The sequence below is a fragment of the Rhincodon typus genome, chromosome 1, assembly GCF_021869965.1.
Source record: "Rhincodon typus isolate 14 chromosome 1, sRhiTyp1.1, whole genome shotgun sequence".
Classification (NCBI taxonomy): Eukaryota; Metazoa; Chordata; class Chondrichthyes; order Orectolobiformes; family Rhincodontidae; genus Rhincodon; species Rhincodon typus.
Genome location: NC_063332.1, coordinates 29,581,941 through 29,609,213, shown reverse-complemented (window position 1 = coordinate 29,609,213; position 27,273 = coordinate 29,581,941). Strand labels below are relative to the sequence as shown.

At 44.2% G+C, this 27,273-nt stretch overlaps 1 protein-coding gene across 6 annotated transcripts; it reads left to right on the top strand.

The window, feature by feature from the left end:
• Positions 1-270: 270 nt before the first annotated feature.
• On the top strand, positions 271-25,002 carry LOC109923086 (zinc finger protein 664-like). Of its 6 annotated transcripts, none has more exons than XM_048600160.1 (3): positions 271-369; positions 9,327-9,421; positions 18,884-25,002. In XM_048600160.1, exon 3 carries the CDS (start codon positions 18,902-18,904, stop codon positions 20,093-20,095), a length of 1,194 nt encoding a protein of 397 aa, XP_048456117.1. In that variant the 5' UTR covers positions 271-369; positions 9,327-9,421; positions 18,884-18,901; the 3' UTR covers positions 20,096-25,002. The 6 variants fall into 6 exon arrangements, with proteins under 6 accessions (XP_048456117.1, XP_048456093.1, XP_048456111.1 ...); XM_048600136.1 differs by having other exon boundaries at positions 9,327-9,454; XM_048600144.1 differs by having other exon boundaries at positions 289-394; positions 9,327-9,454.
• The last annotated feature ends 2,271 nt before the right edge of the window (positions 25,003-27,273 follow it).

Here is a 27,273-nt window from a genome sequence, read left to right as displayed (position 1 = left end):
CTCAGCTGGCACACCCTCCCTACAGTCCTGTTCCTCATTCACACATGGAGCAAGGTAATGCTTGGGATTACTCTCTGAATAATAAAGTATTTGCATTTAACTTAGAGGGAAAGAAGCGAATGAACGTCATGTTTAAGAATATGAAGGGGGGGAGTTACGTTTTCCGCAAAAGATTGAAGAAATGGCGGCTCATATTGTCCAGGGTGCCTCACGCTCCTGAAAGTTGTCTATCTCCGGCGAGCAGCACATTGTGTGCGCGCGCAGCCAGCCAATTTTCTGAGTTCTCCCGGCGCCTGCGCGATACGGGAAAGCGAGGGGATAGGGGTCGGCGGTCGATGTTAAATCCATGAAGCTGCAGCCCTTTCTCGGGTGAGTGAAGACTCGGTGCAAACTGGTGAGGAAATAATTTAACTTCGAGAGCTCTGTGACCTGCTTGTTTTAATAGCCAGTGGGAAAGCAGGGTTTCCTCTTCCACCATCTGGCAGTTTGCTGGTTCCGCCATTTTAACCGCTTTCTGGTCACTTTAGCCGGGAAATTAAATCGTATCGGCCCCGGGCCGGCGCGGACGGGATCCGCTGCCACCAGTTTGTCCCAGTAGGTGTAACTTTGCCAGACGCGAACACATGGCTCAAACCGAAGTCCCAGGCAGTCCTCGCAATACACGGGAGATTGCGGCCTCATCACCTTCACCATTTGAGGCCTTCAGTTCAGGCTCCGACTGACTGCACAGCTGCAACTTGATCGATCTCGGGGCAATGCCCGAGTTCTCTGGATAATTTAGTTAAATATGTCTGTACTAACACCACTGCTCCCAATTTTTACTTAAAGAACGGCCAGTTTTTACTCAGCTCCCAATTTTTGCACAGATTAGTTGGGCTTTTATCACAATACACATAATTCACAATACAAAAGGACATTGTAGGTCCACAAATCAGGGAAGGAGGACTGAGATATACTTGAATAAATTCGCATTGAGAGGGAGAAGATATTCGTGATCTTAGCAGGCTTGAAAGTGATAAATTCCCAGGCATGGATGAGGGGCACCAAGGCTGTTGAGGGAGTCAAAGGAAGAGATTGCAGAGGCTCTGTCAATCATTTTTAATCGTCTCTGGCCAGCAGAAGAGTGCCAGAGGACTGGAGGACATGCTAATGTACCATTATTCAAGAAGGGTGGTAGGAATAAATTAGGAAAACACAGGTCAGTGAAGCTAACATGAGTAGTAGGGAAATTTAGAAAAAAATTGAGGGAAAATTAATTTCTACTTGGAGAGGCAAGGATTAATCAAGGATGGTCAGCATAGCCTTGAAAGAGGGGTGATCGTGTGAGTGATGACATTATACAACACTTTTCACTGTTTTTGTAACAAAATACATGTAATGAGTAGCGATAGCAGGAACTGCAGATGCTGGAAAATCTGAGATAACAAGGTGCAGAGCTGGATGAACACAGCATCAGCGGAGCAGGAAGGCTGACGTTTTGGGCCTAGACCCTTCTTCAGAAATGGGGGAAGGGAAGGGGGTTTTGACATAAATAGGGAGAGACGGGGAGGCAGATAGAAAATGGATAGAGGAAAAGATAGGTGGAGAGGAGACAGACAGGTCAAAGAGGCGGGGATGGAGCCAGTAGAGGTGAGTGTACGTGGGGAGGTAGGGAGGGGATAGGTCAAGGGGGTGGTATGAGGTTAGTAGGTAGGGGATGGGAGGAGGGGATAGGTGGGAGGAAGGACAGGTTAGGGAGGCGGGGACGAGCTGGGCTGGTTTTGGGATGCGGTAGGGGTAGGGGAGATTTTGAAGCTTGTGAAGTCCACATTGATACCATTGGGCTGCAGGGCTCCCAAGCAGAATATGAGTTGCTGTTCCTGCAACCTTCGGGTGGCATCATTGTGGCACTGCAGGAGGCCCAGGATGGACATGTCGTCTGAGGAATGGGAGGGGGAGTTGAAATGGTTCGCGACTGGGAGGTGCAGTTGTTTATTGCGAACCGAGCGTAGGTGTTCTGCAAAGCGGTCCCCAAGCCTCCGCTTGGTTTCCCCGATGTAGAGGAGGCCACAACGGGTACAGCGGATGCAGTATACCACATTGGCAGATGTGCAGGTGAACATCTGCTTGATGTGGAAAGTCTTCTTGGGGCCTGGGATGGGGGTAAGGGGGGAGGTGTAGGGGCAGGTGTAGCATTTCCTGCGGTTGCAGGGAAAAGTGCCGGGTGTGGTGGGGCTGGAGGGGAGTGTGGAGCAGACAAGGGAGTCCCGGAGAGAGTGGTCCCTCCGGAAAGCAGATAAGGGTGGGGAGGGAAAAGTGTCTTTGGTGGTGGGGTCGGATTGCAGATGGCGGAAGTGTCGGAGGATGATGCGTTGGATCCGGAGGTTGGTGGGGTGGTACGTGAGGACGAGGGGGATTCTGTTTTGGTTGTTATTGCAGGGAGGGGGTGTGAGGGATGAGTTGCTGGAAATGCGGGAGACACGGTCGAGGGCATTCTCAACCACTGAGGGGGGGAAGTTGCAGTCCTTGAAAAATGAGGACATCTGAGATGTACGGGAGTGGAATGCTTCATCCTGGGAGCAAATGCGGCGGAGACGAAGGAATTGGGAATAGGGGATGGCATTTTTGCAGGAAGGTGGGTGGGAGGAGGTGTATTCTAGGTAGCTGTGGGAGTCGGTGAGCTTGAAATGGATATCGGTTTCTAGGTGGTTGCCAGAGATGGAGACAGGGAGGTATTGAAGATGGTCCAGGTGAACTTAAGGTTGGGGTGGAAGGTGTTGGTGAAGTGTATGAACTGTTCGAGCTCCTCGTGGGAGCACGAGGCAGCGCCGATACAGTCATCAATGTACCGGAGGAAGAGGTGGGGTTTAGGGCCAGTATAGGTACGGAAGAGGGATTGTTCCATGTAACCTACGAAGAGGCAGGCATAGCTTGGGCCCATGCGGTTACCCTTGGCCACCCCCTTTGTCTGTAGGAAGTGGGAGGAATTGGGGTGGTTAGGCTCACGGTTGAGGAAGTAAGCATGGAGGCGGAGGCGGCGGAAAAACTGCTGTATGTCCAAACGTGACCGGTATTCGTTGATTTGTGGGTGGAGGGGGACAAAGGTGAGCCCTTTACTGAGGACTGACCGTTCGTCCTCCGTAAGGGGGAGGTCTGCGGGAATGGTGCTGCTCTGCCCACAGCCGACGCAACTCTGCCCACAGCCGACGCCGACGTCACTCCGCCCACCGCCTCCACAGCCAGCAGCTCCAGAAGAGACAGTAGCACCCAGCCCTGCCAAGTCTTCACCATCCTCCCAGACCTCCCCCTTACAGAGGACGAACGGTCAGTCCTCAGTAAAGGGCTCACCTTTGTCCCCCTCCACCCACACATCAACGAATACCGGTCACATTTGGACATAGAGCAGTTTTTCCGCCGCCTCCGCACTTACTTCTTCAACCGTGAGCCTAACCCTCCTTCTACTGACCCCTTCTCCCATCTCCAACACACCCCCTCCTCCTGGACACCACCCCAAGGCCTCCTATCCTCCCTTGACCTCTTCATCTCCAACTGCCTACGAGATATCAATCGCCTCAACCTCTCCACCCCTCTCACCCACTCCAACCTCTCCCCCGCAGAACGTGCAGCCCTCTGCTCCAATCCCAACCTCACCATAAAACCCGTGGACAAGGGAGGCGCAGTTGTAGTATGGCGCACTGACCTCTGCATCGCTGAGGCCAAGCACCAACTCTTCGACACCACCTCCTACCGCCCCCTTGATCATGACCCCACCCCCGACCACCAAACCATCATCTCCCAAACCATCTACAACCTCATCACCTCAGGTGACCTTCCACCCACAGCCTCCAACCTCATCGTTCCCCAACCCCGCACCGCCGGCTTCTATCTCCTTCCCAAAATCCACAAACCTGACTACCCTGGTTGACCCATTGTCTCCGCCTGCTCCTGCCCCACCGAACTTATCTCCACCTATCTTGACTCCATTTTCTCCCCCTTGGTCCAGGAACTCCCTACCTATGTCCGTGACACCACCCATGCCCTCCACCTCCTCCAGAACTTCTAATTCCCTGGTCCCCAACACCTCATCTTTACCATGGACGTCCAGTCCCTATACACCTACATTCCCCATACAGATGGCCTAAAGGCCCTCCGCTTCTTCCTGTCCCGCAGGCCCGACCAGTCCCCCTCCACTGACACCCTCATCCGCTTAGCTGAACTCGTCCTCACCTTCAACAACTTCTCTGTCAATTCCTCCCACTTCCTACAGACAAAGGGGGTAGCCATGGGTACCTGCATGGGCCCAAGCTATGCCTGCCTCTTCGTAGGTTACGTGGAACAATCCCTCTTCCGTACCTACGCTGGCCCTAAACCCCACCTCTTCCTCCGTTACATTGATAACTGTGTCAGCGCTGCCTCGTGCTCCCACGAGGAGCTCGAACAGTTCATCCACTTCACCAACACCTTCCACCCCAAACTTAAGTTCACCTGGACCATCTCCAATACCTCTCTCTCCTTCCTGGACCCCTCTGTCTCCATCTCTGGCAACCACCTAGAAACTGATATCCATTTCAAGCCCACCGACTCCCACAGCTACCTAGAATACACCTCCTGCCACCCACCTTCCTGCAAAAATGCCATCCCCTATTCCCAATTCCTTCGCCTCTGCTCCCAGGATGAGGCATTCCACTCCCGTACATCTCAGATGCAGTCCTTGAAAAATGAGGACAACTTGCCCCGCCCAGTGGTTGAGAATGCCCTCGACCATGTCTCCCGCATTTCCTGCAACTCATCCCTCACACCCCCTCCCCGCAATAACAACCAAAACAGAATCCTCCTCGTCCTCACATACCACCCCACCAACCTCCGGATCCAACGCATCATCCTCCGACACTTCCGCCATCTGCAATCCGACCCCACCACCAAAGACACTTTTCCCTCCCCACCCTTATCTGCTTTCCGGAGGGACCACTCTCTCCGGGACTCCCTTGTCTGCTCCACACTCCCCTCCAGCCCCACCACACCCGGCACTTTTCCCTGCAACCGCAGGAAATGCTACACCTGCCCCTACACCTCCCCCCTTACCCCCATCCCAGGCCCCAAGAAGACTTTCCACATCAAGCAGATGTTCACCTGCACATCTGCTAATGTGGTATACTGCATCCGCTGTTCCCGTTGTGGCTTCCTCTACATTGGGGAAACCAAGCGGAGGCTTGGGGACCGCTTTGCAGAACACCTACGCTTGGTTCGCAATAAACAACTGCACCTCCCAGTCGCGAACCATTTCAACTCCCCCTCCCATTCCTCAGACGACGTGTCCATCCTGGGCCTCCTGCAGTGCCACAACGATGCTCCCCAAAGGTTGCAGGAACAGCAACTCATACTCCGCTTGGGAACCCTGCAGCCCAATGGTATCAATGTGGACTTCACAAGCTTCAAAATCTCCCCTCCCCCTACCGCATCCCAAAACCAGCCCAGCTCGTCCCTTCCTCCCACCTATCCCCTCCTCCCACCCCCATCTCCTACCTACTAACCTCATACCGCCCCCTTGACCTGTCCGTCCTCCCTGGACTGAACTATCCCCTCCCTAACTCCCCACCTACACTCACCTCTACTGGCTCCATCCCCGCCTCTTTGACCTGTCTGTTTCCTCTCCACCTATCTTTTCCTCTATCCATCTTCTATCCGCCTCCCCATCTCTCCCTATTTATTTCAGAACCCCCTTCCCCACCCCCATTTCTGAAGAAGGGTCTAGGCCCGAAACGTCAGCCTTCCTGCTCCTCTGATGCTGCTTGGACTGCTGTGTTCATCCAGCTCTGCACCTTGTTATCTCACGTAATGTGATGAACAAATCAAATCATGTCTAACAAATCTAAGTAAATATTTTGAGGTGGTGATTTGGCATGCAGATGAGGGTAGGGCAGTTAATGTGGTCTACATGGACATCAGTTAAGCTTTTGATAAGGTCTCTTATAACAGGCTGGTTAAGAAGCAAAGAGCCCATGCAATCCAGGACAGTTTGTATAATTCAAACCCAAAACCGACTTAGTAGTAGGAAGCAGAAAGTGATTGTTGAAGTAAAACAAAGAACTGCAAATGTTAGATTCCTGAGGCAAACAAAAACAGAAATTGCTGGAGAAACTTGGGATCTGGCAGCATCTGTGGAGAGAAAGTAGAGTTAACATTTTAAGTCCACAGGCTAGTGTCGAAGGATCACTACACTCAATATTAACTCTCTTCTCTCCTTGGATGCTACCAGACTGTTGGGTCTCTCAATAAATCTCTATGATGGTTGAAGGGTACTTTTGTGAGTGGAAACTTGTGTCCAGTGCCGTACCACTGAGTTCAGTGGTGGGTCTTTTTCTGTTTGTTGTGTAGATCAATGATCCAGACATGAGTGTAGGAGGTATGGTCAGTAAATAGAGAAGGAAAGCTTTAGGATACAGGAAGATATGGATGGACTGGTCAGATAAGCTGAACAGTGGCTAATGAAATTTAATCCTCCAAAGTGTGAGATGATGCATTTTGGGAAGACTAAAAAGCCGAGGGAGTACATGCTGTCTATTGGGTCCTAGGAAGTACAGAGGGACCTTGGTGTGCGTGTCTTTGAAGGCAGTAGGACAGGTGGATAAAGTGGTGAAGAAGGCATATGGGATACCTGCCTTTCTTAATCAAGGCATTAAATACAAGAGGAAGCAGATTATGATGGAGCTGTATATAATGTTAGTTAGGCCATAGCTGGAGTACTGTGAGCAGTCTGGTTGTCACAGGATGGATATAATTACACTAGAGAGGGTGCAGAAGGGATTCACCAGGATGTTGCCTGGGCTGGAGCTATTTAGCTATGAAGAGAGACTAGATTGATTGGGGTTAATTTCTGTAGAATAGAGAAGGCTGAGGGAGGATCCATTTTAAGGGGGTACAAGGTTTCGAGGGACAGACATAATAGGGAGTAGAGGAGTCAGGACCGGGGGCACAGTTTTAAGGTACAGAGAAGGTGGGTTAGAGAGTTAGAAATTGCCCATAGAGTGCTGGGTGTCTGGAACTCACTGCCTGAAAGGAGGATAAAGGCAAAAACCCTCAAAAGATTTAACTATTTAAATGAGCATTTGAAATGCCGAAGCATACAAGGCTAGGAGCCAAGTGCTGGAAAAATGGAATTAGAAATAGATGGCTGTTTGGAGACTGTGCAGACACAGTGGACAAAAGGGCGCCTTTCTGTGCTGTAAAATTTCTATCACTTTGAGATTGTCAGTAATATTTTTACTAATTAACTCCTAGGCCAAAGATGATGTCGCTAAGACTGTGGTTCATTGCCTCGAGAACTTGATTGTGAGCTTTCTAGAGCTGCAGGATTCCTAGTAGTGATGTTGCCTCCGTGAATTTGTTTAGACATTCCAGGAATTTGGTCCAGTAACTTTATCAATAATCCCGTTAATAAGTAAGGATAGATGCCATGGGAGGAGAGGTGGAATGGCCTAACTGAAGCATGTGGGAGTTTGTGGCGACTCAGAATTCTTGAGCTGGAACTGCAGATGTCATGGAACTTCACAAAGGGGAGAGTAACCTGGGCACATTGTTCTAGGAAACAGTCAAACCTTTTAGGTTAAGAAGTTTAGCCTAGGGTCAACAATCTAGGATAGAACGGTGTGCATCTGAGTCAGGTGAGTATCGGGATCCTGGTTGAAAACGTGCAGGAATATTAGACTTTAATAATATATTTGAAGAATTGCTACCTGTGTGGATGAAACCAAGTGCTGGAGTATAGCTGGGCAAACTGATCAAAGCACCGTGGTGCAGCAAACCATTAAATTGGAGGAATGCAGAAGTGATGGTGAAATCAATGGTCAGCAATATGGATAATATTCTCTGCAGTTGGAACTGGGTGTTCCAATGAATGTAATGCCTGGTTATTGCCTTATGTTTAAAAGCGTCTTATGGCTGCAGACAATCTTGGAGTGGGAAGGGGGGAATCTAATTGTCATGGCCTATGTAAGAAGCAGCTACATTGGTAGAAAGAGGAATGATGTTTTGCTGAGAGAGTTTAAGGAATTGGCTCCCAAATGAAAAGAGAAAACTTCATATGTGATGATCTCTGGATTGTTAACTAAGCTATATGCCAATTAACACAGGATCAAGCAGATTAGAGAATTGAGCACGATTCAAAGAGTGGTTGAGAAAAAAAACAGTTTTGAATTATTAGTACCAGTGCTTACACCGGGCTGAGACCAGTGTCTCAGTGAATTGTTCAGCTGTGGATAGAGCTTTAAACCAAAAGCAGGGATGAGATGTCATGTGAAGAGAAATTTGGAACTCTCAAGTGGAAAGTTGAAAAACAATGAGGTGATTTGGATAAAAATAGGTGTGGTGGATCAAAAAGGAACAGAGAATTTAACAGTGACAGTGAACTAGAAAATAGGATCCAATTAAACAAAAGTGTTTAAAGTATTTAAATACATGAGGTATTACATGAAGCAAAATAAATTAACTAATAGTTATTTGGTAGTGCAGAACTTGAACGTTGCTGAAAAAAAAGACATTTTGTTGAAGCTACTTGTCGTACACGATATTTTCAAGAATGTAAAGGTTAGAAACATTTTATACTGTACAAGAAGAGTATTGATTAATTGGCAGGAGCTGTGATTGGTGGATGAGTTGCCATGGGGAATGTACCAATTAGGTGATGACTGACAGTTGACTACCAATACTTGGGAAGCATTAAGTCTGTTGATGCATGGTGCAGCAAAGAAACAAGAGCAACAATAGCAATGGAAAGGCCTGTATTTAGTTTGAAAAATTACTACCCAGAAAGCTTAATACACTATTCAAAACTCAATGTATGAAGTTATGGATTTTGACTACTGTTTTGGATGTATGATTTGGACCTACAAAAAGAGAAGACTAACTTGCTAAATAGCTTTGAAATGTGTGTTTGGAAGAGAATGGAAAGTATTAGCTGGACAGAAAGAGTAGGAATTGAGATAGTTTTGAAGAGAGTGAACAAAAAGAAATTTGTTGAACATAATTAGGAAAAAATGGAGACATTGGGCAGGCCTTTTGGGTATCAGTAGAGAAACATTATTGGAAAAACTTAAGGGATTAAAAGCTGACAATGTCCCATAACCAGATGACCTCCAACCTAAGGCTGTAAAATCGGCAGCCACAGCCAAGTAGCTGATGCATTGTTTACGGTTTTCCAAAATTCCTCAGATTGTAGTTGTTCAGTAATTCTAAAATGTCTTTTGAAGGGGATCTCTACTTGATTTAGCTTTTAACTTGCCAACTTCTGAACTTAAACGTTATGAAAACAAATTGTCAACATTATTTGTTTCTGCTGACCTTTTTTTCAGAATTCCCTCCATTCTGGAATAGTCTCAGCAGTTTGGAAGTTAACACCTTTAACATTCGCTATTCAAGAAAGGAGGGAAAGAGAAAACCGAAAACTGTAGGCCTTTCATCAGTAACTGGAAAACTCCTGGTATCTATTCTTATACAAGCTTTAAAGTGAAAGTATAATTAGATAGTCAGTGTGGTTATGCAATAGGAAATTTGTCTTTTCAAATTTTTGGAGTTTTATGAAGTTGTAACAAGAATGGTAAATAAAGGGAAAGAAATAGTATACTTGAATTTCCAAAAGGCATTTAATGAAGTGCCACATAAGAGACCAGTATTTAAGATGATGGGTTCAAAGAGTAATATATTAACATAGCTGGAGATTTTGTTAATATGGGAAAGTGTGAAATTATTCACTTTGGTAGTTAAGAATGGAAAAACAAGTTGCAAGTTCACCCACCTTATTCCGGATGCTCCTGGTGTTGAAGTAGACACACTTCAAACCACCTTCCTGCCTGCCAGTACACTCCTGCGACCTTGAAACCTTATACATGACCTCACTACTCTCAACCTCCTGTACACTGGAGCTACAATTCAGGTTCCCATCCCCCTGCTGAATTAGTTTAAACCCTCCCGAAGAGCATTAGCAAATTTTCCCCCCAGGATATTGGTACCCCTCTGGTTCAGGTGTAGACCATCCCGTTTGTAGAGGTCCCACCTACCCCAGAATGAGCCCCAATTATCCAGGTATCTGAATCCCTCCCTCCTGCACCATCCCTGTAGCCATGTGTTCAACTGCTCTCTCTCCCTATTCCTCGCCTCGCTAGCATGTGGCACGGGTAACAAACCAGAGATAACAACTCTGTTTGTTCGAGCTCTAAGCTTCCACCCTAGCTCTTTGAATTTCTGCCTTACATCCCCATCCCTTTTCCTACCTATGTCATTGGTGCCTATGTGGACCATGACTTGGGGCTGCTCCCCCTCCTCCTTAAGGATCCCGAAAACATAATCCGATACATCACGGACCCTGGCACCTGGGAGGCAACACACCAACCGTGAGTCTCTCTCGTTCCCACAGAATCTCCTATCTGTCCCCCTAACTATGGAGTCCCCAATGACTAATGCTCTCCTCCTCTCCCCCCTTCCCTTCTGAGCAACAGGGACAGACTCTGTGCCAGAGACCTGTACCCCATGGCTTACCCCTGGTAAGTCTCTTCCCCCCCCCCCAACAGTATCCAAAACGGTATACTTGTTATTGAGGGGAACGGCCACAGGGGATCCCTGCACTGTCAGCCTGTTCCCTTTCCGTCCCCTGACTGTAACCCATCTACCTTTTTCCTGTACCTGAGGTGTAACTACCTCCCTGTAACTCCTCTCAATTACCCTCTCAGCCTCCCGAATGATCCGAAGTTCATCCAGCTCCAGCTCCAGTTCCCTAACGTGGTTTCCGAGGAGCTGGAGTTGGGTGCACTTCCCGCAGATGAAGTCAGTGGGGACACTAGTAGTGACCCTTATCTCCCACATTCTACAGCAGGAGCATGCAACTGCCCTAACGTCCATTCCCACTGTTCTGAATTCCCAAACAGACTATTGAAAAAAAAAGAAAAACTAGTAACCTTACCAAATCGGCGCTCAGAACCTTTTTTTTTTTGGTTAAAGGAGGAGGATGGGTGGGAGACCCTACCTAGGTAGTGTTTCGGGTAAAGCAATCGCCCAAATATATTACCTCACTTACTCAGCCATCCCGTGTCCGCTCCTGCTCAGTGTGCGCTCTGCCTATTCACGAGGTAAGTTTTTAAAGGATTAACTTACCTTCCCGGCAGCCCCCTGGTCCTGCCTCTCACTGCTGCTGCAAAAATGGAGTCACGCGAGGTAAGACTTTTATAATCAAAAAGCTTACCTTCCCAGGGTGCCCTCGCGCTTCCTCCCGGACTCCCGCCGCTGAAACAGCTGAAAAAAGGGTTGGTACCTGGGACTTCGATGTTGTGGACATTTCGGAGACATGGATAGAGCAGGGATAGGAATGGTTGTTGCAGGTTCTGGGGTTTAGATGTTTCAGTAAGATCAGGGAAGGTGGTAAAAGAGGGGGAGGTGTGGCTTTGTTAGTCAAGGACAGTATTACGGTGGCAGAAAGGACGTTTGATGAGGACTCGTCCACTGAGGTAGTATGGGCTGAGGTTAAAAACAGGAAAGGAGAGGTCACCCTGTTGGGAGTTTTCTATAGGCCTCCGAAAAGTTCCAGAGATGTAGAGGAAAAGATTACAAAGATGATTCTGGATAGGAGCGAAAGTAACAGGGTAGTTGTTATGGGGGACTTTAACTTTCCAAATATTGACTGGAAACGCTTTAGTTTGAGTACTTTAGATGGGTCAGTTTTTGTCCAATGTGTGCAGGAGGGTTTCCTGACACAGCATGTAGATAGGCCAACAAGAGGCGAGGCCACATTGGATTTGGTACTGGGTAATGAACCAGGCCAGGTGTTAGATTTAGAGGTAGGTGAGCACTTTGGTGATAGTGACCACAATTCGGTTACGTTTACTTTAGCGATGGAAAGGGATAGGTATATACCGCAGGGCAAGAGTTATAACTGGGGGAAAGGCAATTATGAGGCGATTAGGCAAGATTTAGGATGCATAGGATGGAGAAGGAAACTGCAGGGGCTGGGCCTAATTGAAATGTGGAGCTTGTTCAAGGAAAAGCTACTGCGTGTCCTTGATAAGTATGTACCTGTCAGGCAGGGAAGAAGTGGTCGAGCGAGGGAACTGTGGTTTACTAAAGAAGTTGAATCTCTTGTCAAGAGGAAGAAGGAGGCTTATGTAGAGATGAGGCGTGAAGGCTCAGTTAGGGCGCTTCAGAGTTACAAGTTAGCCAGGAAGGACCTAAAGAGAGAGCTAAGAAGAGCCAGGAGGGGACATGAGAAGTCTTTAGCAGGTAGGATCAAGGAAAACCCTAAAGCTTTCTATAGGTATGTCAGGAATAAAAGAATGACTAGAGTAAGATTAGGGCCAGTCAAGAACAGTAGTGGGAAGTTGTGCGTGGAGTCCGAAGAGATAGGAGAGGCGCTAAATGAATATTTTTCGTCAGTATTCACACAGGAAAAAGACAATGTTGTCGAGGAGAATACTGAGATACAGGCTATTAGACTAGACGGGATTGAGGTTCATAAGGAGGAGGTGTTAGCAATTCTGGAAAGTGTGAAAATAGATAAGTCCCCTGGGCTGGATGGGATTTATCCTAGGATTCTCTGGGAAGCTAGGGAGGAGATTGCAGAGCCTTTGGCTTTGATCTTTATGTCGTCATTATCTACAGGAGTAGCGCCAGAAGACTGGAGGATAGCAAATGTTGTCCCCTTGTTCAAGAAGGGGAGTAGAGACGACCCTGGTGATTATAGACCAGTGAGCCTTACTTCGGTTGTGGATAAAGTGTTGGAAAGGATTATAAGAGACAGGATTTATAATCATCTAGAAAGGAATAATTTGATTAGGGATAGTCAACACGGTTTTGTGAAGGGTAGGTCGTGCCTCACAAACCTTATTGAGTTCTTTGAGAAGGTGACCAAAGAGGTGGATGAGGGTAAAGCGGTGTATATGGATTTCAGTAAAGTGTTTGATAAGGTTCCCCACGGTAGGCTATTGCAGAAAATACGGAGGCATGAGATTGAGGGTGATTTAGCGGTTTGGATCAGAAATTGGCTAACTGTAAGAAGACAGAGGGTGGTGGTTGATGGAAAATGTTCATCCTGGAGTTCAGTTACTAGTGGTGTACCACAAGGATCTGTTTTGGGGCCACTGCTGTTTGTCATTTTTATAAATGACCTGGATGAGGGAGTAGAAGGATGGGTTAGTAAATTTGTGGATGACACCAAAGTCGGTGGAGTTGTGGATAGTGCGGAAGGATGTTGCAGGTTACAGAGGGACATAGGTAAGCTGAAGAGCTGGGCTGAGAGGTGGCAAATGGAGTTTAATGCGGAAAAGTGTGAGGTGATTCACTTTGGAAGGAGTAACAGGAATACAGAGTACTGGGCTAATGGTAAGATTCTTGGTAGTGTGGATGAGCAGAGAGATCTCGGTGTCCATGTGCATAGATCACTGAAAGTTGCCACCCAGGTTGATAGGGTTGTTAAGGTGGCGTATGGTGTGTTAGGTTTTATTGGTAGAGGGATTGAGTTTCGGAGACATGAGGTCATGTTGCAGCTGTACAAAATTCTAGTGCGGCCGCACTTGGAGTATTGCGTACAGTTCTCTACAGGGTGGACAGGGAGAGCTTTTCTCCTTGGATGGTGATGGCTAGCAGGAGGGGACATAGCTTTAAATTGAGGGGTGATAGATATAGGACAGATGTCAGAGGTAGGTTCTTTACTCAGAGAGTAGTAAGGGCGTGGAATGCCCTGCCTGCAACAGTAGTAGATTCGCCAACTTTAAGGGCATTTAAATGGTCACTGGATAAACATATGGATGATAATGGAATAGTGTAGGTTAGATGGGCTTCAGATTGGTTTCACAGGTCGGCGCAACATCGAGGGCCGAAGGGCCTGTACTGTGCTGTAATGTTCTATGTTCTATATTTTTAAAACTGTGAAATTTCTAGATGTTGATGTTCAGAGAAACATTTGTGTGTTCTTACAAGTGACACGTCAGCATGCTGGTTCCACTGCAATTAGAAAGTCATATCACAGGGGATAGTTAAAACAGGGATATCACCAATTATAAAGAACTGTACTGAGGCCATACCTGATGTACTGTGTGCAGTTTTTTGCACCACGTTGAAGGAAAGATATGGTTGCCTTGATTGGAGTACGGTGAATATTCATTAAGTTGGTCCCTTGGATGACAGGGTTGTCCTCTGATAACAGGCTGAGTAAATGGGGCCTATATTCTCTCGAGATTGGAAGAATGAGCAGCAATCTTATTGAAACATAAAAGATTCTGACAGGGTAGACTTCGAGAGGTTGCTTCCTATGACTACAAAATCTAGAATATGAGTTATTTATTCAGTTGTGAATCTTGGAATGCTGTACTTCAGAAGATGTGGATCACCATCTCCAGGACAGTTTGGGGTTGGCAGCATATGCTGGCCTAGCCAGCAACATCCCCATCCTTCGTAAATTTAAGTGTGGGATAGATTTTTTTTTGCCTCTCAGCAAGCCAAGGATATGGGGACTGGAAGAAAAAGTGGATTGGGGCAGAAGATCAGCCACACCATACTGGATGGGGAGTAGGCTCAAGGTGCCATGTAGAGTCATAAAGTCCTACAGCATGGAGACAGGCCCTTTGGCCCAAACTGATCTGTGTCAACCAAAACGCTAAGCCCATTTCCCCGCACTTGGCCAATATCCTTCTAACCCTTTCCTATCCATGTATTTGTCCAAATGCCTTTTAAATGTTGTTAATGTACCCACCTCAACCACTTCCACTGGCAGCCCACTCCATATGCGTACCACCCTCTGCGAAAAAAAAGTTGCTCCTCAGGTTCCCATGTATTCTTTCCCCTCTTACCTCAAACTGATGCCGTCTAGTCCTCGATTCCCCAACCCTGAGAAAAAGATTGAGTGCATTCACCCTATCCATGCCTCTCATGATCTTAGCTATTTCTCTAAGATTCCCCCTCAGTCTCCTACGCTCTAAAGAAAAAAGTTCTAGCTTGTCCAACCTCCCCCTATAAGCCAGTCCTTTGAGTCCTGACAACATCCTTGTAAATTTCTTCTGCACTCTTTCCAGTTTAATAACATCCTTTCTATAGCAAGGTGACCAAAACTGAACACAATACTCCAAGTGGGGCTTCATCAACATCATGTACAACTGCATCATAACTTCCCAACTTCTATACTGAGTACCCTGACTGATGAAGGCTAGTGTGCAAACAGTCTTCTTCACTGCCCTGTCGACCTATGACTCCACTTTCAGAGAACCCTGCACCTGAACTCTAAGGTCTCTCTCTTCCAGTACACTCCTTAAGGCCCTACCATTCACCATGAAACTCCCACCTGGATCTGACTTTCCCAAATATAACACCTCATGTTTATCTATATTAAACTCCATTTGCCATTTCTTGGCCCACTTCCCCAGCTGATCGAGATCCTGCTGCAATTTCTGATTATCCACGATCCTTCCTCACTATCCACGATACCGCCTATTTTAGTGTCATCCACAAACTTACTAATCATGCCTTATACATTCTCATCCAAATCATCGATATAGATAACAAACAGCAATGGGCCCAGCACTGACCCCTGAGGCACAATACTAGTCACAGGCCTCCAGTCAGACAAGCATCCTTCCAGTATTACCCTCTGCTTCCTACCATCAAGCGAATTGTGTATCCAGTTTGCCGGCTCTCCCTAGAATTCCATTTGATCTAACCTTCCAGAGCAGCCTCCCATGTGGAACCTTGTCAAAGGCCTTACTGAAATCCAAATAGACTACGTTTACTGCTCAGCCCTCAACAACCTTCCTGGTCAATTCATCAAAGAACTCTAACAAATTTGTGAGGCATGATCTCCCGCACACAAAGCCATGCTAACTACTCCTAATCCAACCCTGTCTTTCCAAATGCATGTAAATCTTATTCCTCAGAATCTTCTCAAGTAACCTACCTACCACAGATGTATGCTTACTGATCTATAATTCCCAGGTTTTTCTTTGTAGCCCTTCTTGAAAAGGGCACAACATTCACTACCTTTCAGTCTTCTGCGACTTCACCTGTGGCTAACGATGATGCAAATATATCAGCCAGGGGCCCCCGCAATTTCTTCCCTAGCATCTTGCAGGATTTTTGGATATATCTGGTCAGGACCAGGAGATTTATCCACCTTCGTACATTCTAATACTTCCAACACCACCTATACTGTGATATGGACTGTCCCCAAGATAGTGCCGCTAACTTCCCCAAGTTCCCAACTCTTTCTCCACGGTAAACACAGAGGAGAAGTATTCATTGAGGACCTCGTCCATCTCTTGTGGTTCCACACATACATGTCCACCTTGGTCCTTGAGAGGTCCTGTTCTGTCTCTAGTTATTCATTTTCCTTTAACATACTTAAAGAATCTCTTTGGATTCACCTTAATCTTCTCAGCCAAAGCTATTTCATGCCCCCTTTTCGCCTATTTACTGCCAGGGGATCCCTTGCTGCCTGCTCCTGAGCCATGCCTCCTTTTTTCTGGTCAAAGCTTCACTATCTCATTTCATCCAGGGTTCCCTACTCTTGCCAACCTTGCCCTTCACCCTCACAGGAACATAAAGATCTTGAATTCTAGCTATCACACTTTTAAAGGCCTCTCACTTGCCAGAGGTCGCTTTACCCGCAAATAAACTACTCCATCAACCCTTGCAAGCTCCTGTCTAATTCAATCAAGATTCGCCTTGCCCCAATTTAGAACTTGAACCTGTGGACCAGATTTGTCTTTTTCTGTGACTATTTTAAAATTAATAGGACTGTGGTCTTAGGTCCCAAAGTGCTCCCCCACTGTCACCTCAGTCACCTGTCCTGCCCTATTTCCCAAGAGTAGGTAAAGTTTTGCCCCTTCCCAAGTAGGACCCTCTATGCACTGCTTAAGGAAACTTTCCTGAACAAATTTAACAAATTCCACCCATCTAAGCCCCTAACACTATGGCAATCCCAGTCTATGTTAGGAAAATTAAAATCCCCCTCTATGACAACCCTATTGCTCCTGCAAGTCTCCCCAAACTTCCTACACATTTGTTCCTCTAATTCCCATTGACTATTTGGGGGCCTATAATACAACCCCAATAGTGTCACCATCCCTTTCTTATTTCTTAGCTCCACCCACAAAGCCTCATTGGATGATCCCTCAGTTATTTCATCTCTGACTACTGCTGTGACATTCCCCTTAATCAAAAATGCAACTCCCCTCCCCTCTTTCCTCCACCTCTGTCCTGCCAAAAGCACCTGTACCCTGGCACACTAAGCTGCCAGTCCTGTCCCTCCCTTAGCCATGTTTCTGTAATGGCTGTAATATCCCAGTCCCACGTATCTATCCATGCCCTGAGTTCGTCAGCCTTACCTGTCAGCCCTCTTGCATTGAAATAGATACAATTTAACCCAACAGACATTTCCCACTCCCTGTCCTGTTCCATCCTGATCTGTCTCTTCAACTTGTTATTTCTGATTACTGTATCTCCTTGCAGCCTTGCACTTGCTTCCCTGCTGTTTAGGATCCCACCCCCCTATCAATCTAGTTTAAAGCCTCCCTTGCAGAACGAGCAAATTTGCCCACCAAGTCATCTTTTGAATGCATCAAATCTGTTTGCCTCAGCCAGTTCTTATGGTAGCAGATTATATGTTAAAGCTGCTGTGAATAAAGGAGATTCTGCTTTGTTTCCCCTCTTAGATTGATCAGTAACTTTCTTAGGGCTTCAAGTTTAGAATTCTCCCATAAGTAGAAAAGTTTTGCCACATTAGTCCTATTTAACTTATTAATGACTATAAAGTCCACTGAAATTTTCTTTTCAATACTGCAAGCTGTTTAATTCTTACCGCTGTAAACTTGCTCCCACCATCATCATTTACTACACTTCCATTAATTTAGATAAATGTGAGGTGTTGCATTTTGGAAAGGCAAATCAGGGCAGGCCTTATGCACTTAATGGTAGGGCCCTGGGGAGTATTGTGAAAAAAAGAGGCCTTGAGGTGGACTCTCAGATAGACAGCGTAGTGAAGAAGGCATTTGGTACACTTGCCATTGTTGGTCAATGCACTGAGTATAGGATTTGGGATGTCATGTTGCAGCTGTACAGGACACTGAATAGGCCACTATTGGAATACTGTGTTCAGTTCTGGTTTCCCTGCTATAGGAAAGATGTTGTTAAACTGGAAAGGGTGCAGAAAAGATGTGCAAGGATGTTGCCAGGGTTGGAAGGTTTGAGCTGTAGGGAGATGCTGTAAAGGATGGGGCCATTTTCCTTGGAGGCTGAGGGGTTTATAAAACCATGACAAGCATGGATAGGGTGAATAACCAAGGTCTTTTCCCCAGGGTAAAGTTGTCTAAAACTAGAGGACATAGGTTTAAGTTGAGAGGAAGTGGTGGATGTTGGTACAATTGCAACATTTAAAAGGCATCTGGATAGGTACATGAATAGGAAGGTTTTAGAGCGATATGGGCCAAATGCTAACAAATAGGACTAGATTAATTTTGGGATATCAGAATTAAATGCAGTATTCCAAAAGTGGCCTAACCACTGTCCTGTACATCCATAACATGACATTCTAACTCCTCTGCTCAATGCATTGACCAATAAAGGTAGGAGTACCAAATGCTGCCTTCACTAAACGAGCATGGTGAATGGATATTTGATTTATCACAGAATGGAGTATGACTGTGCCAAAAGAAGAACACTATAGAAGGAATCTATTGAGGAGGAATGGGGGAGGAAAAAGAAAAGGGAAATATCAATAGAGAAAACAATTGATACAAGAGACCATTCCTGTCTGATTTCTCCCAATAATTGGACAGCTCTCTTAACATGCATTGATTGTGTTTCACTATAATATGTAGTGTGTAACAATTAGATTCTGCTGTAATTTGTGGAAGACAATAATCATGATCTCTTATTTTAGGAGATTCTGACAGTACCAATGGAGAACACACAAGAATCAGATTCTGCTCTTCAGTCAACTGAGATCTGCCAAAAGGGGGCCACATTGAACATTTCTAAAGGGCCAGAATGTCATCAGCGTTCCCGAGATAGACTGAAACTCTTTATCTGCTCTGAATGTGGTAAGAGCTTTAACAAATACTCACACCTCAAATTGCACCTCTTGGTCCATACAGGAGAGAAACCTTTCAAATGCCGTGTCTGTGATAAGGAATTCAATCATCCATCCAGCCTTCGCAAGCATGAGATCACACACACGGGAGAGAAGCCATTCAAATGCTCTGACTGTGGAAAGAGTTTCAATGACTCATCAAATCTGTCCCGGCACAAACGCATTCACAGTGGTGAGAAACCATTTAAGTGTAACATGTGTGACAAAGGATTTACTTACTCTCACCATCTTGTGTCGCACCAACGCACACACACAGGAGAGAAGCCATTTCAATGCACAACATGCGGGAAAGAGTTCAGTCAATCATCCACACTGGTGATGCACAAACGAACTCATGCTGACAAGAGACCATATAAGTGTGGAACATGCGGGAAGGGGTTCCAGTTGTCACGCCACTTGGTAGCTCACCGTCGCACACATGCAGGAGAGAAAACATTCCAGCATGGGAAGGAGTTCAGGCAGGATACTGGTTTAATGAAGCATCAGCGGATTGATACAAAAGAGCTGCCATATAAATGTACCTTCTGCAACAAAACGTTCCGTCAGTCTCACAACCTAATGATCCACAAGCGTATACATATGGTCAAGAAGCCATATCAGGTATCCACACGCAGGCAGGAGTTCAACCAGCAATCGTCCCACGTGAAGCATGATCATACGCACACAGAAGAGAAGCCATATTTATGCTCTGCTTGTGAAAAGAGGTTCAAGGGCTCCAGTATTCTGGTGACACATCACACCAATACAAGTGACAGCCCTTATCACTGTGTTGGATGTGGAAAGGTTTTCAAGAACTCATCCAATCTTATCCAGCAACAGGTTGCATTCAAAGAAGAGGACCGCACAAACATACCGGGTGTGAGAAGGGCTTCAAGTGTACACACAAATCATGTGCATGATGTATTGAGCCATCAGAATGTCCATGCAGGAGAGACTCCATTCAAATATACAAGATGCAGGAAAAGTTGTAAAACTCCTCCATCTGTTACATCACCAGTGTAGCCATAGTACCTGAGATCTTGTCCTGTTCCCTTTTTCCCCTACTCGTTACACACAACATAAAAAATTTTGGATAAAAACTTTAGTCCTTTAATCACCTCAATCTCCTATCCATTCTTTAACCTTAAGGGAATGGGTGTTGCGGTGTGCCACTTGAAGGAGGTGCTGATGCACTACAGTTTGTTGGTTAAGATAGTTTTGAATATATTTATTAGGTGTCCGTATCCTTATCCACACCTTTTTGGAACTTGCTTTCAAAGAGACATTTCAGAGCAAAACCTGTGGGACCAATTTAAGAATTTTATCAAGTGTAGAATCAGACCATTGCATCAGAGTTTCAGTTAAAAATCCTGAGATTTTCTGATGTCTTCCAAGGCATTGTCCAAATCAAAAACACTGTAATAGGCCCCAGTTTGTTGCTCCATAGTATAGAGTTTAATGCACTTGGAGTTCAGGAGGTGAGAGCTGCCAGAAATCCAGAAAAATTGATAACTTAGTATACAGATTTTTTTCATTGCAAAGACATTCAGGGGTAGGTAGACATTTTGCTGTAAGAGCTTCAGCAGCGACCTGGCATCACCACGTCCTGCCACACTTTCTGTCCAGGTGGGATTGTGCTTCTGGACCGTCTCATGCAGGCTCAAGGAATTCAGTGTCTTTGTTTTGAACATTTGGTTTTCATACAACAGCTTTTATCTGTTTATACTGGCAAACCAGCTAGAGATATGGATCCCCAATCTCCTTCCCAAGTCTGTCAATGTCATATTCTTCAAATTGTTTTTTTTTTTCAGTTTTCAGGAGTACTGTTGAGAAATGCAGGAAGGGACATAGGAAAATGATGGAAATGTTAGTTAGTCTTGGCAGAATCTTTATAAAGAAATGTCAGCAGATTGACCTCACATCCTGGTACCAATATGCAATAGGAAAAATTGCACTTAAGGCAGCATAGAATGCTTCCTGTGTGATAAGCTGACCTCAACACCAGATCAAGAGCCGCTAATGACTAAAAAATGCTTTACAAAACTCAAAAATGTTCTCCCTTGGAATAAAGCAAGTTTAGAAAGCCATTTTCTGTGCTGTTCAGTATATCTCTCACAATTCTTAAATCATTCTTTCATGAGTTGAGGACGTTGCTGGAAAAGCAAGCATTTTTTTACCCATCCCTAATTACCATTGAACTTGCTAGACCATTTTGGAGGGCATTTGACAGTCAACCATATTCCTGGTCTGAAATCATAGGTCGAGCAGACCTAGTAAGGATCCCTAAAAGGACTTTAGTGAACCATTCAACAATGAATAGTTTCATGGTCACTGTTATCGAGACAAGTTTTCAATTTCAGATTTTATAAATTTAAATTCCACCAGCTGCCATGGTGGGCTGTGAACCCTTGCTTGCAGAGTGATAGCCAAGACCTCTGGATTGCTAAGCCAGTGGCATCACCACTTCTTTCCCACACCGTCACATTTTGCCAGGTTTCTAATAAAATTGAGGACAGTTTAATTGTCTCCCTTCCTATTTTACCCAAGTAGTCAAAGCTGAAAAAACATTCAGTAATGAATATTTGAAAGGTGGTGTTTCTTCTATGATACATTGAATTTGCCCCAGGTCTAAGAGATTAACTCTTTACCAAAACTCAAACTCTGTTTTGTCCCCACAGATGCTGCTAGATCTGCTGAGTTTTACCAGCAATTTCTGATTAGCTTCTTCGTGATGGCTGGAGTTTTATGCATGTGTGGAACTGAAGAAGGGCTGTTATTCCAGTGTCTTTGGCATTTCCATTGGCATCGCCTTGTTTACAAGCTCAGAATAGATGTCAAAATAGAAAATACTGGAAATACTCAGCAGGTCTAGCAGCATTGTGTAGAGAGAAACAGTTAACATTTCAAGTCAATGATTGTTCTTTAGGGCTGGGAAAAGTTAGAAATGTAACAATTTTTAAGCATGTAAAACAGGACAGAATGGGGAAAAAGGGAAAGTCTGTGATAACGTGCAAGATGAAGGAGATTGAATTATCAAAGAGTTGGCATTGCAAAACCAAAGGATCAGGCAAAGAAGCAAAATCTGTCTAGTGAAAATGTGAATCACGAGAGAGAAACAAAACTGTAAAAGGAAACAAAATATGGGCCAGGTTTAGCCTATTCCCAATATTTTGTTTTTATTTCAGGTTTTCTGTATCAATTTTTCTTCGTTTCAAATTAGAAATTGCTGCTTTGCAGTACTGAACATAGAATTAGTACAAAAGGGGGGCATTCAACCTATAATGCCTCTGCTGATACTCTGGAAGAACAATCCTGCTTAATCTCAAATTCCTGCTTTTTGTATGTAATTTTGTGAGTTCCTCAGCCTCAAATGCATGTCAACTCCTTTTTAAAATTATTAATACTGTCAGCTTCCACCCTCTTTCAGGTAGAATTACAGATCCTGATAATTCTTGAGTGGGGGAAGAAAGTTGTTGCAAGGAGTATAGTCTTAACTCTTCCAATCTCTGAATATAACCAAAATCCTTTATCCTTTGTAATGTCCTTGTAAATGTCCTCTGCACCCTTTCTAAATTGTCTAGTAATTCTTCACAGTGCTGTAATACTACAGCACACAGTGTGATACTATGCCAGTCGTTTATAAAGTATGAGCATGATTTCTTTGCATTTATTTTCCATATCTTCATAAATTAACCCATATACTTTTTTAACCATATGAAACTGTTCACCTTAAATGTTTTTGTTACTTGATCAAAGAATTCAACCATAACTAAAGGAATTCAACTTAATTTAACGTTAGGAAATCTGTGCTGACCCTCTTTGACTCATTAAAAATTTGTTTTATCCATGCTAATAGTTTCCAGTAACTTCCCCATTACAGATGTTAGTGATTGGATTCTAGTTTCCTGGTTTATCCCTCTTTCCCCCGTTTTCATAGTTGTGTAATATTAGTAACCTTCTACTCGGCTGACACTACTTGTGTATCCAATGGCAATTGAAAGATTGTGACCAATGTTTCTGCCACTCCTACCTTTGTTTCTTTCAGCAACCTAGCATGCATTCCAATTGCGCAACTTTGTACTTTTAATACATCCTCTCTATTACTATCCAAAACATCCATTCTAGTGCAAGCAATAGAAAAAGTAGGTAGGTCACTTATATCTTCAAAGCTGCAAATCTAAGGGGGTACTCGTAGACATTAAAGGGGTCCCGGACTGCAAATATACCAACTGGTAAAAATTACACCATAGATTAGGAAGGCCATAACAGGATTAAGCCAAGTGCCAGGCTTTATTCAGAGATGGATAAAATGGAAAAATAGGGAAGATCTGCTAAACGTGCATCCAGCCCTGGTTGGATCACACTTAAGAATGCTGTGTGCAGTTCCGGTCACCATTTTAGAAAAGAGGTGTAACACATTGGAGAAGGTGTAGAGAAGGTTTTAAAGGCTGATTCTAGAAATACATAGTTATATATATGAAAATAATGTCAGGCTGGTCTCTTTCTGTTTTAAAAAGGTGCAAGAGTGGTCTAATGAAGATGTTATGAATGATGAAAGGTTTTGATAATAGTGGCTCAGTGGTTAGTACTGCTGCCTCAGAACACCGGGGTTCAATTCCACCCTCGGCTGACTGTCTACGTGGAGTTTGCACATTCTCCCCATGTCTATGGGGGTTTCCTCTGGGTGCTGTGGTTTCCTCCCACAGTCCAAAGATATGGAGGTGCCGATTAGGTCACCTGACAAAGGACCAGCACTCAAAGCTTGTGATTTCAAATAAACCTGTTGGACTATAATGTGGTGTCATGTGATTTCTGACACAGTCCAAAGAAGTGCAGGTGAGGTGGATTGGGCATGCTAAATTGCTCATAGGGATGTGCAGACTAGATGGATTAACCATGGGAAATGCACAGCTGCAGGGATAGGGTAGAGAGGTGGATCTGGGTGGACTGCTCTTCAGGGGACATTGTGGACTTGATAGGCCGAATAGCTTGCTTCCACACTAGGGATTCTATGAGAATTCGTACAAGATAATCTCAAAAAATTAACAGGAATTTCAGAAGAAACATTTTACCGTAAGTGGGTTAACACTACTGGTTAAAGGAAATAGAAAAAATGCATTTATTGAGAAGCTTGGTAAGCATATGATGAAAAAGGAAATTGCAATAATTGTGAGGTGGAGAAAGATGAGACTCCAGTGGGATAAATGTCAGCATAGACGTGTTCGACCGAATGGCCTGTTTCAATGCCATATATCCAATGTAATATGTAATTTCTTCATCCACTTGTGGATTTTGATTTGGATCTTTTTTCCAGCTTTATCTTCAGCTAAATGCCTTTCCAATTTGAGTGCACTAAACTTCAGCAATATTGCACTTGCCATTGCTAGAGACATTTTAAGTCTAATCATACCCTATAGATATACTGATGTCAAAACGTATTTCAGTATTTTGATAGTTGAAGCCTTAGTGAAAACATTTTGAGGAAACCTTGGATGAAAAGTCACACAGACATTGTTGGGATTTTATTCTACTGAAGTGGCTCCCACAATTTATAAAATTAAATGGGGGACCTTTATCAGGGTTACTCACTTGGTAACATGCAGAAAGTTTTGAGCTTGCACAGGACCTGGCCATACTAATTAGGCTGACCCCCAAAATCATAAGGATGTCAATATTTGGAGGAGAGTTCAAACCAAGTTGTTGTCTACTTGGTCACATGTTCAGTATAGCTTCGATGGGTTGGTATTATGAAAAGATGACATCAAAGACTATTCATTTGCAGTAAACAAAATGTACACTTCTGGTTGTGTGTAGGATGGGCATGGAGCAATTCCTGTCTGAAGACACTTTCAAGCTGATTTTCTTTATCAGTGATTTGTATATGTAAACTTTAGGAAATAAACATTGTGTTATCTATTCACTCTTGTAAATATCTATTGTATTGCTTATTTTTAATTCGGAAAGTCCAAAGGAGACATACAGCCCAAAATTTATAATATTCAGAACAGAAGCCATACAGGTTACTCAATGGTTGAATATCCAGCTATTGAAGGTTCTAAGTCCATACTCCAGTTTGTTCTAAGATAAAATTTGGATTTTTTTATAATTCAGTTTTATCATTTCAAGTATGATACTGAGCAAGAGAGGCCTATCTCTCCTCCAATCAGTTCAACTTCACAGGTAACAAGATGTAGAGCTGGATGGACACAGCAGGCCAAGCAGCATCAGAGGAGCAGGAAAGCTGACATTTTGGGTCTAGACCTCTGGTCTAGAATCTCAGATTCTAGACTCAGATTCTCCAGCATTAGCAGTTCCTACTATCCCAGTTCAACTTCACTGATTTTTTTTCCTCATTGCCCTATGAAAATGACTGTACACCACCCTTTCAGGCAATTAATTCCAGATCATAACTTGCTGCACAATAATAATTTTGTGCAAGTTACCTCAACTTTTTGCCAATCACTTTAACTTTGTCATCTGGTTATGCACCCTTCTGACAGTTTATCCTTACCTCAATGATAGTTTCATTGAGCATATACATTGAGGTTCTTAGGTCTATGAGGTAAATGAAAATTATCAAGAATAATATGTAAGTCATGTTCATTGTAGGATTTTCCTATGGCACAGAAAACTATTTCTTTCATATTTAAATAAACCTATCAACAACAGTGAAATGTACGGCCAAATTTTAGATACTAAGGCAAGTTTATTCATTGACACCTATCCAATTTTTAAATTCATCTATACTGGACAAATAAATCCTGGAGAAAAACCTTGTTTGAAAGAACCTAACTTTTTTTTAAATTATGGAGGTCAATTATTGAACATGTTCTCACAAGGTTTCCAGTGTACTTGCCAGAATAAACTATCGTTAAAATAGGAAAAGAAAATGAACTATAATACTCTGTGCAAAATGTTGGAAGGATTTCAAGCCCTCTATTCCTTTTATCCCAGCAATGTCTTTATAGACATCAAGACTTCAGTGAAGATTTGTCATTGTCAACACACCAAGGCTTTTTGTTCAGGTTGGCACAATTGCAACCAGTTTCCTTTTACTAAACTTTTGTGCATTTGTTAGATGCTTTTTCAACTGGCATCTCACCTTGAGTCAGAAGTCACACAACACTAGGTTATAGTCCAACAGGTTTATTTAAAATCACAAGCTTTCACAGCACTGCTCTGTGGGCAGGTGAAGTAGAGGGAAGCGCACAGGAACATAATATGTTGGTGGAGAGATAATGGCAAGATAATTCCAGGTAATTAAGAGTGTCAACAGATAAGTACAAATAGTGTGAGTAGAATGTCCACAGGCAGAATAACAAGTCTTTGCATGTGAGCAAAGGTGTCAAACGGTGTGAGTAAAGCATCAACAGTTGAATAACAAGTGAAGGGATGACCTATGAACCAATTAATTAGGGCAGAGAGATAACTACAAATAATCAAAAATAATATGGTGCTATATTCATCTCTAAAACTAAACTCACTATACTTGAAATTCAGAGCAAATGAGTGTTCCCTAAACTCAGTTTCCAGAAGTCTTTCAGGATTTCTTAACTATAGAATGTTAGTCCTGTTTCCAACTTTTGTTGTGAATTCACACAAACTGATTCCTAGGTTCTTCTGCATTCTTGGACTCGTTACCAGGCGTCAAGAGATTTCTATCTACTTGTTGTGCACTAAACTACTAATCCCTGTCTATTTATTTCATGGAACATAGGAATAAGAATATGCCATCCAGCACCTCAACCCAACTCTACCATTCAATAAGATCATGGCTAATCTGTGGCCTAACTCCACATGGTGCCTTGGGCCCATGTCCTTGATACCCTTGTTTAATAAGAATTTGTCTATCTCAGATTTAAATTTAACAGTTGAATTAGCATTGACCACTATTTGAGGAAGAGAGTTCCAAATCTCCATTACTCTTTGCATATAGAAGTGCTTTCTGACATTTTTTCTGAATGGCCTGGCCCTAATTCTTGGACTGTGCCCCCGGTTCTAGAATTTTCAACCAGTGGAAATATTTTATCTACCATGTCTTTCCCTGTTAATAACCTGGAAACCTTAATTATATCAGAGATAGTAGGAACTGCAGATGCTGGAGAATCCGAGACAACAAGGTGCAAGGCTGGATGAACACAGCAGGCCAAGCAGCATCATAGGAGCAGAGAGGCTGACGTTTCGGGCCTAGACCCTTCATC